Source organism: Eretmochelys imbricata, chromosome 7 (genome assembly GCF_965152235.1).
Source record: "Eretmochelys imbricata isolate rEreImb1 chromosome 7, rEreImb1.hap1, whole genome shotgun sequence".
NCBI classification, from domain to species: Eukaryota; Metazoa; Chordata; order Testudines; family Cheloniidae; genus Eretmochelys; species Eretmochelys imbricata.
In genome coordinates, this window is record NC_135578.1 from 110,740,101 (window position 1) to 110,750,121 (window position 10,021).

Consider the following 10,021-nt stretch of genomic DNA (forward strand, 5'->3'; position numbering starts at 1 on the left):
ACAAAAAGTAAACGCCAAAATGCAAGTGCACTATATTAGCGAGAAAACAATACGGGCCTAATCCTGGGCCCATCCTTATGTATACAGGTTATCCCTTTGATGTCAGTGGGACAAGTCACATGAGGAAGAATAGTTGTGAGTGAGAGTTGCAGCACGGAGCACTAACATAAAGAAAATGTCAGGAAAAAACAAAAAGGCCAGTCCAGGTATGATACAAAGCCCATTAAGTCAATAGGAGTCTTTCTGTTGAGCTTCGGAGTGCTTTGGATCAGGTCCAAGACCTTAATCCTGACAAATTTAATTCTGCGGACACAAGATGAGAATTGTTCGAATGGAAGCTACTTTACACTGAAGCCTGAATTGAGCTAATGTTTCAACAGTTAACCAGGAATTGCATGCTCTTTATTATTACTATTAATTTTATTATACAAACACATTTTTCTATATCAGTACATGTATTTTGTACATCATCTGTGTTTAATTAGCACTAATAACCATTAATAATTAGTACTGAATATAAATCACCATTCTTCATTGAGATTACAAGAGATGCCATATAAATATTCAGAAAATATCAACTTTAAAGGGCAAACCTGCTAATAAAAATAACGTTCATCACATAATGGTCAAAATGCACTATAATATTTACAGTCTTCATTCAAATTCAGGTTTTATGCTTATAGTTTACAAGCTGAGATAGAGTTGGTTAAATGCAGTAGTTCCCTTTATAGAGTGTGTATCTAGTTTTGAAACATAAAAAGGTATATAGTTAGCATGATAGGATCTTTGTTCTGTAAAACTATTATTACTAATACTTGGCACACATATTGTGCTTTACAGGTTCAGAGTATTCAACAAGCATTAACTAAGTAAGTTGCACAACACCCTTGGCTATGGTAAGTGGTGTTTCCCTAATTACAGAAGTGGAAGTGACAGAGGTGAAGTGACTTGCCCAAGGCCACACTGCAAGTCAGTGGCAAAGTTGGGATTGTAACTCAGGGCTTCTAGGGTTCCAGTCCCAAACTCAGTCAGTTTACACTATACTGTCCCACTAATAATATACCAGTAGCTAGGTTCATAAGTTGTAACACAGTCTCAGATTTGTTGCATGCATTCCGACAAATTGCTGTCTCTAGAATAGAAACTGTGATTAGCAGCTGCATGTTATGGATGAATACCATAAACATATGTACACTACGCTGATTACAAAGAGTTGAAAGGATACGAATGCTGATCCTTAATACAGGGAACTGATTTACAATAGAATGCTTCACTGTGCAAGACAGTAAAGTTTCTAAAGCTATGATATTTATAAAAAGAACAGGAGTACTTGTGGCACCTCAGAGACTAACAAATTTATTTGAGCATAGTTAGTCTCTAAGGTGCCACAAGTACTCCTGTTCTTTTTGCGGATACAGACTAACACGGCTGCTACTCTGAAACCTATGATATTTATGTAACTTTGATTTCAAATATCTTCTTCCTAACTGGAAAAACATGTTGAACATTATAGAAGAAATATTATTCTCAAAGTAACAAACTTTGGGCTAGATCCTCAGGTCTGGCTGAGCAGTGAATGAGGGGATAAAGATGGCTAAGCCGTTTTTTCACTTCGCTGATCCTGGGGCCAGCCAAGAGCCCATTTGGCTCCAGGCATAACTTAGAGCAGCCTAAGACTGCTACTAGTTACATCAGCTAGAATGATCACCTAGTGGCTGCTTTGTCAGTCAGAGATCACCAGAGTCCAGTGTACTCCTCCCTGTGCTGGAGCAGGAAGTGGGCACCATGGAGCCAGCTATGCTGGCTGGCTTTGTGTCACCCACGGGTTCCCCTACCCAAGGGGAATCCCCAGCTACCCATTTAGGAGCAGTTTTCTGTCTGCTTTGCACTGCCTGAACACTGCATAACAGCTGGAGGGGGGGAGGGGTTTTGAGAAAATTTGGCCTTTTTAAATTTTAACCTTACACTGACCATTAAGAAACTTAGATGTGTTAATATCATGAATGAACAGCTAGTTGGGTGCATACCTTAATTATGCTTAATTATCTCAGCCAAGTTCTGCCATTGAAAAGTAGGTATGTGTGTAACAGGGGACAGGGCCACTGTCTGGTCCTGGTGAACTAGAAGTTAGCCTTAGCTCTGCTTCTGCAGGTGCTGTGGGGAAGAACCATAATTTAGCGCTTTGGGAGGCAGAGAGGAGAGACTGCATGTGGATAGACAGACCTTCACTACCAGGGCTTATAAGATTGAGCTGAATCCCAACTGGGGGAGGGTTTTTTAAATGTTAGTTGTGGGTTTTTTTATTTTTTCTGGTTACAAATAATATCCCTTGAGGAAAACCTTTCCTGACTGCACCCTGTCTATTTTCTCCTGAGGCCTTCCACCAGTTTACAGCATGTTCCTACTGATTTCAGGATGAGTGGAACTCATGTAAATGCGGGGGAAATATGGCCCCCTCTAAGCCTTCCATAAAGCAGAGAATAGAAAACACATGAACAATTTCATCTGATTGCAATCGCCAGTGAATGTGACAGGGAGAAATGATGGCTATTTTTTACCTGGATACTTCTCATACTGTGTTGACGTCTTCTTACTAACATATGAAATCACCTTTTTGTACAAGCCAATCAATCGATCTTGTCCCAGCTTAAAAGCAATGACGACTATTTCCATACCAATGACAATATAGAGGGAAAAAAACAAGAAAAAGTTGGGATGTTGCAAGTGAATATCACCAAACCCAATTGTTGTCAAGGTAATAAAACAAAAATAGAAAGCCTCCTCAAAATCCATGTGGTTTTCCCAATTTGGAAGAATAGCTGCTGCACAGGAGATGTATGCAAAGACAATTAGTGCCATGAGCAAGATGGGCACATCTAGCTTTTCGAGTTCTTTGCCAAAGTTTTCGATAACACAGGTCATCTTCCCTGAATCTAGTTCGGGACATGAACTCCATCTTTCAAATTTGTTAATTCTTGGTGGCATAAGGTATTGATTTTCTCTTGCAATTAGCATTTCAAATATTTCAGCATTCCGGTATTGCAGTGACTTCCTTTTAACAGAAGATTGGCTTTTCAGCACTTCCATGATACTTAAAGGTTCCTGGATGACTATTTTGTGTTGCATAAGCAATGATGATCCAGTTTTTATATCCTTGTTTTTCTTACAGATGCATCCAGAACACAGTTTAGCTGGTTTAGAGGCTAACATTTTTGACTGAAGTTTTCTAAATTCATTGTAAGACTTGGATAAGATAGCTGCAAGGATGTCTCCCATGTCTGTCAGAACCAAGAACATCAGAGGTATGCCAAATAATGCATATAGCATACACAGATATTTCCCAAACTTTGTTACGGGGTAGCTATGGCCATAACCTAAAAACAAAACAAAAATAGAACACTGCAATTTATTTTGTAATCAAAACATTGAACTTTTAATACTGTCAGTTTTAAATCAATAGTTTGTGTGATGATATTTTAGTCAATAGTGTGTATGGTCTTTTTTTTTTTTTAAACATTTATCTCAATCCTTTTTAAAGCATTTTAGGCTGGAGGGGCGAGGGGGTTGTATGTGGCTGTGACTTAGAACAGAAGGACCTTCACTATATTCCTTCTGAAAGAGCATATGCACAAACGATAAAACTTACCTGAAAGCAGACAGTTGTGCATGTGGTAACTCATATGTAGAAACTGACCCAGAATGGAGCACCAGATCAAAACTCCCTGAATTTTGGTAAATTCAGATCTGGATTCTAATCTGAATTTTTGCAACTGGTTATTCTGTTTAATAACTTGGAACAATGAATCCCAACACCCTCAAACCTTATGACTCGGGGCCATTGTTGATCATAATTGTCACTGTCAATGATTTGAAACTGTTTACAGTTTGTTAGAACTGATTTTAATGACAGGAGTTGCATTTGACATATGGATAGTTGTAAAACTGGGCTTTAGGGGACACACATTTTCTCCATTGAAGAGTATGGCTGGAAACCAATAACACTTTACTCTAATGATCTAAAAAGTGCCAATATCAAATGTAACTAATGCAAAAATATTACCAGGCTTCCACTGCCAAATGATCATTTTAAGTAACAAAATGGTAGTCTAAAATATACAACTGCAAATTAAATTAGGACATAGGACTCCTTTCCTGTAGTCATGCCATTGCTTCTTCGGCTGTGAAGTTAAAACCCTAACCCTAAGTTAATGCATTTCCATTAGGGAAAAGATAAGAGAGAAACTGTATTAAAGTTTTTAATGGAAGTTCTCTTCTTTGTCCTCCAAAAAGGCATAAAGAATCCTTTTTTAAAAATGCTTTTCTCTTCCTTAGTCAACACTGTTTCCTCTTAGATGACTTTGGGGGGCTGCCTTTAAGATTATTACACCAAATACTGGAGTATAATTGCCAGGTCACCTTCATTCTTACTAAAGATAGCTATAGTCTTTATGTTCTAATCCAGCCTCTGCCACTAACTCAGTATGTGGCCTTTGGCACGTTATTTATCCTGTGTGTCTCCATTCCCACAGCTGTGAAATGGGGATGCTAATTATTACTCTGCAGAGGTAAGTGGTGAGGATTATTTACCGTAATTAATATGTGGAGAGTGATTTCTTTTTTTGTTCTGATTCATATACATAAAAGTGCCTGTCACAGGTTATAGTTGCTTTAACATTTATTACAGATATAATCTAGCCAAATAACAAATCAACAGCTGATCTCACCCCACACAAATGGCAGTCAATCAACAACAAAAATGAATATCCCTGGCTCCTCACCTCCTCTAAACCCCCAAGCATCTTAGACCTCCCAAAGAGCCTAAGCAAACAGATGTGGTATATAGCTTCCTGGGGAGGTCGACAAATAGGGCTTATTTTGGATCAAGCCCATTGGAGGGGAGTAGGAGTGCTTCTAAGTGCCTAACTCACTTCTGAAAATAAGACTTAAGATCCTAAATCACGTAAGTGATTTGGACACATTTACCTGTCATAAATGTTTACTACTACTTACTAGCACGTGCTACCTATTCTTCCTCATTTTTCGCCAGAGAGGAAACTATTTTGCATTCCTAGCGTGAGACCCTCTTAAGTTGCACTCCCTCCAAAAATAACATCAGCTACAGCATTTACTAGATTATATCTTTAGCCAATTTGGTTTGATGGTTAAGCAAAATGTGTCCTTAACTGACCCGTTGGTCCTTACTCAAGCAAAACTCCCCATTGAAATTAATGGCTTCTAGTTTAAACTATGGTTTGTCTTCCTTTTTAAATCATTTGCAATAGCAAAATATTCTCTGTGGAAGAACATGAAATTGCAGAGACGGAAGCGAACCAAACTTCCATGTAGACCCATTCCACAAATCAGCTCTTATATTGAAGTCAGGGGGGATTTTACCTGAGTCAGTAAAATAAATAAATAAAACCCTGATGCCTCTCTCACAGAAGTCCCATAAGAAAAGGTGCAGGTGTAAACACACCTGTCTCTGGTTGTAGCTCATCCGCTGCCTAATACGCAGAGGTACTTGTGGGGTAGTTCAGTATTATCTAGAAAACCAATGGTGCAGGACATTGCATGTATAATAATCACCATGGTGTGATTTCATGCTGGTTCTGTGCTGTAAAGAAAACAGATGGATTTTTTTTTAAATGTAACAAAGAGGAAGATTAACAGCCAGGGAAGGGCAGAAAGGGGTAACCAAAGAAAATAGTCTAAGCCAGTGGGTCTCAAACTTTTTTTTCGTGGACCACTTGAAAATTGCTGAGGGTCTTGGCAGATCACTTAATGATCTTTCCAAATGTTTGTACCATTAGCTAACTATTGTAAAGCGCTTTGGATAAAAGCACTATATAAAAAAGCCACCTTAATAATAATTAACATTTTTTGTTCTACAAATAAAAGCACACAACTCATATTTTAATATCAGCAGTCTTACCTTTCTAATGCGATGGATGTGCCCTCTCTCCCCCACCATAGTAGCCTGTGAACTGGGGCTGGGAATGAGAGGGGTCTCTCCCTCTGTCCCCCACCTCAGCAGCCCCTGAGCTGGGGCTGGAAAGGATGGGGGTCGCTCCCCCCCCACAGCAGCCACAGAGCTGAGGCTGGGAAGGAGGGCCATCTCTCCCTGGTAGCTGCAGCTCTGGAGCTGAGGAAAGTCACCTCTTTCTCTGGCTGCCACAGCCCTGCACGTCCCACATTTCCCCCATCCCCTCTTCTCACTCCACTGCCCCTTCCCACCTACTCCCTATTCCCCCTGAGGCCACCACCTCACCTTATATGTGTGTCTTCTGCGGGGTCCAGGCATCTAATTAGTGGAGCCACGCCTACACAGCTCCACTAATTAGGTGGGTGGCCCTTCATTCTCTCGTGTGTGGCCACCCAAGAGCGCACCTTAGAGGGAAATATCCGCTGACCACCTGAATGGAGCTCGCAGACCACTGGTGGTCCGCAGACCACAGTTTGAGAACCTCTGGACTGAGGAGTGGCAAGGAACTTTAACCACACAACTTAAGATCTTGAAACTGATTTCTTAATAGCAAAATTGAATAGGGAGGAGTATAGCTAAGGTTATACATGAGGATGAATTCTGAGTACAAGAACTTTTAGAGGCATGGGTGTGCGCGTTTTTTGGAAACTATGGATTCTGTCATATCTTATGCTGAAGGATTATGTCAGATAACTTTTCATACCCATATTTAGTCTAACTGAATTTTGGTCAGTTGAATAAATGCAGGTTTCAGCTGGATATCTGACCATGTTACCTTCTTTAAAAAAACACATGTCCACCCTAGAAATCTTCTATCTCTGTCCCTTTCTTTGTTAGCCTCTCTGGATTGCTGCTTGCTGCCTCCGGACCTTCCCTCACAAAAGGTGGCGTTGGTCATTGTCTCAGGCATGCACATTCTAACTGAGTGGTTCTATGTGGAAGACTTAGTCACCACCTGCGTTTGCCAGCGTGTGAGAATGGTGTCAAGAAGAACAGCAGGAGCACATGGAAAGTAGCACCCGGTAGTGTTGTAGAGAAGGGACTACAACAGGTCATTTTTGTTTGTATATAGGTCATCCGTCTACACCTGGAGCTGGAATGGAAAATTTCAGGAGTACTTAATAGAAGCTTGACTAGCCATTCTCAATATGTCTCAGTGGATACGCAAGAAAGAATTAATTATATTGCCTTATATTTATAACACACTTTACAACCTAAACAACTGTGAAGCTCTTTAAAATCAGATCACATCCTCACAGGTGGAGGGCAACACCCAGAATAATACACAACAGTGGGGAGGGCAAGAGCACATTTTGACCCAAAACAATAGAGAAAACTTGTTTGGTTTTTTTTTTACAAAAAAGTTTCATTAAGTCATGAGGACCATGTGTGCATGCAACTGAGCATCTAATTTGCATGTGCAATTACAAAAATCTAAGAGCTAAAACGCATTGGAAGAGGGTTACAGAGCTCTGGATAACATTTTAACCCGAATTACTCACTACAAATACATTTTGTTCCTTTGTGAATTCATTGGATGAAACCCATGAGTTAAATGCAGAGATTAGCATCAAATGTTAAGTGTACTTTACCTCAGAACTTACCCACTGTTGTGAACACAGTACAGCAGAAAAAGAGAGACCCGAGGAAAGACCATTGTTCTTTTGGATCAGCAAACCATTCCAACTTAGCTTTGGTGAACAGTGCATGGGCTCTTTTCTTAAATGTCTCCTGGTTTTCTGTCATATTTTCTGTTACAATAACAAAACAGCTTGTGGTGACTGCTTCAAGACTCTGGGCCATACCATCAGCTGCTGTAAATCAGCATAAATCCATTATACTGGCTGACGATCTGGCTCTGTTACTTTAAAAGAAGAACATATCCACACACAAACATATCCACACACAAAATCTTTGCTCATGCTGTAAGCAGAGTCAGGCTAGTAGCTGTGGTGAAGAAACACAGTGGGGGGGACTGATGCGTGAAAGCATATAACGTTAAAAAATGAGTACAAAGAAACTGGGTAATTTTTAAAAAGAGAAAGATAGAAAATATACCAAAAAGAGAATGACACAAAATTTGACATCTGTCTTTCGTGACATCTAGCTCTTTTCTTTTAGGTATCTGGTTTATTCTTCTTCTGATTGAATGATTGAACTGGGGGAGACAGAGGTGAGAGGGAAAAGAGGTGCAACCAGCATGGGCTTTTACTTAAGAAAGTAAAACAATTTGTAATCAGAAGATAAACAGAAAAGTCTCTATTTGTGGTCTACTGCTGAGACCCATGGCCCCTACCTGTGGATAAATACCAAATGCATTATCTCTAGCAGCTACTCCTATAGCCTGCACATATAGGCATCTTTGGAGTGTGACTTACTCCCTGTAATCCCTCCCTGATAAAGATCACTTCCAAAATGGAGTAAGTGCAGTGGAAAAAAGGCACTCATATTCTGGAATAAGTGTCCACAGAGGGTTTCTACTGAAATAAATAACCCTTCTGAAATAATTATTCTGGAGTTGCTATTTTGGTAAATTTTTAAGTGTAGATGAGCCCTCAGAAAGAGCCAGTGACCATTCACTAAAAGCTCTTTTGTCTATTTAGTCTGCTGTAGACAATGAATAAGTGCTACCACCCCCGCCCTCACCACCCTCTCTTTTTTTGCCATCCTGACATTATATACCCTGTAGTTGGACCCATCCTTCACATAAATGATTATTAGGATCCAGCTTTTCTTTGACTTTCTGAACTGTTATGTTTTTGTTTTGTGAGGCAGAAGGCTGACCTCCTATCATTACGTGACTAGAGGAGACCCCATGAGGGATGAAGGAGACTCTAAACTGAGCTTGTTACAATAGCTAAGCAATCTCATTCACTCTTTAGCTACCCAGGGTAACTTTAAATCTTTCCAGTGATGCAAGAAAAAGAGAAGTAGATAAGCACTACAAAAATCTCATCAAACATTCACATAGGGACCGTGGAAGTTTACAGCCTGGAAATCATAATTAAAGCAAATAAATACACTCTAAAGCTACTTCCAAGCTTACCCTTCATTATTTTGAAGTATATAGTCACAAGTTAAGAGATCTAATTTGAATGACAGGGGGTTCAGTAATACCCTGTAAGCGAAGTCATTTTTCTATTACTGCACATACCTGTTAAATCCTTTGAGAGGTTCCGCAGATCCAGCATAAAATCCTTATATTCTTCACTTTCATTCCAATTTCTGTTACCCTCAATGTGAGAAAACATGACCGCCCCCAGAAAAGCATAGATCACTAGAGAAGAGATGAAGCAGGCATGAGGAAACACTGCCCAAAACACTCTTGTGCACATCTTTTTGTCTTGCTGGGGACGAGAGCGAAGTTCCATCCTCAACTCTCTGTTAGGAAAAATCAGCTAAAGCTTTTAGAAACAGGGAAGTGAGAAATCTGTGGCATTTCAGTGAGGCCTCTCCCATCTGGGAAATGAGAAATCCTCTCTTTCATGCTTTCAGAAGGCAGGACTTTATAACTGAACACTGTAGTAGTGTCCCAATGGGCCCTGGAAAGAGCCTAGGACTAATCAAGTCTTAAAATATCTGTCAGATGATGATACAGCATGCTATAGCACTGAATTACTATTGATCAGGGAGAGCTGTAATGCACACACATAACCAGCTATTGTATGTATCTATTGGACTTAATTGCAGTTTAAAGTTTCTTGTACTGAACTTCAGCTTTTGCTTTTCATTGACACAACGGAAGCAAATTTCCCAGTAATAGATGAAAAGATGCACAGTGTAGAAAAAGGATATGTATGTGATATGAAACATTCCACCAGGAATGAAGGGGAGAGACCTATAATTTATCAGAGGCAGACAGTGCTGGACCTCTACCATTATACTAATGGTCATTCCCTCAGGGCTGCAGAATAATTCCATCTCTCCTACTGATGCATTAAGCTGCTGTGGCATTAAGGCCCCCTTCTATTGGTTATTTTCTTTAAGTGTAATGGATTTTATCTATGAGGCCAAACCATGAAGTCCTTGCCCAATTCT

The 10,021-nt window shown here is 39.9% G+C and overlaps 1 protein-coding gene across 1 annotated transcript; it reads right to left on the bottom strand.

Annotated features, from left to right (window-relative positions):
• Nucleotides 1-2,547: 2,547 nt before the first annotated feature.
• Nucleotides 2,548-9,354, bottom strand: KCNK18 (potassium two pore domain channel subfamily K member 18). The gene is made up of 3 exons (XM_077822865.1): nt 9,138-9,354; nt 7,588-7,734; nt 2,548-3,374 (listed from the first exon to the last, which is right to left on the bottom strand). Exons 1-3 carry the CDS (start codon nt 9,352-9,354, stop codon nt 2,548-2,550), a joined length of 1,191 nt encoding a protein of 396 aa, XP_077678991.1.
• Between the last annotated feature and the right edge of the window lie 667 nt (nt 9,355-10,021).

What these genes read in the sequence shown, in the direction of transcription:
- KCNK18 (XM_077822865.1), bottom strand. Translation starts at nt 9,354, where the DNA reads ATGGAACTTCGCTCTCGTCCCCAGCAAGACAAAAAGATGTGCACAAGA. An exon ending in CCTCTCAAAGGATTTAACAG is followed by an intron (nt 7,735 to 9,137) that starts GTATGTGCAGTA and finishes TTATTGTAACAG; the next exon opens with AAAATATGACAGAAAACCAG. An exon ending in TACTGTGTTCACAACAGTGG is followed by an intron (nt 3,375 to 7,587) that starts GTAAGTTCTGAG and finishes TTTTGTTTTTAG; the next exon opens with GTTATGGCCATAGCTACCCC.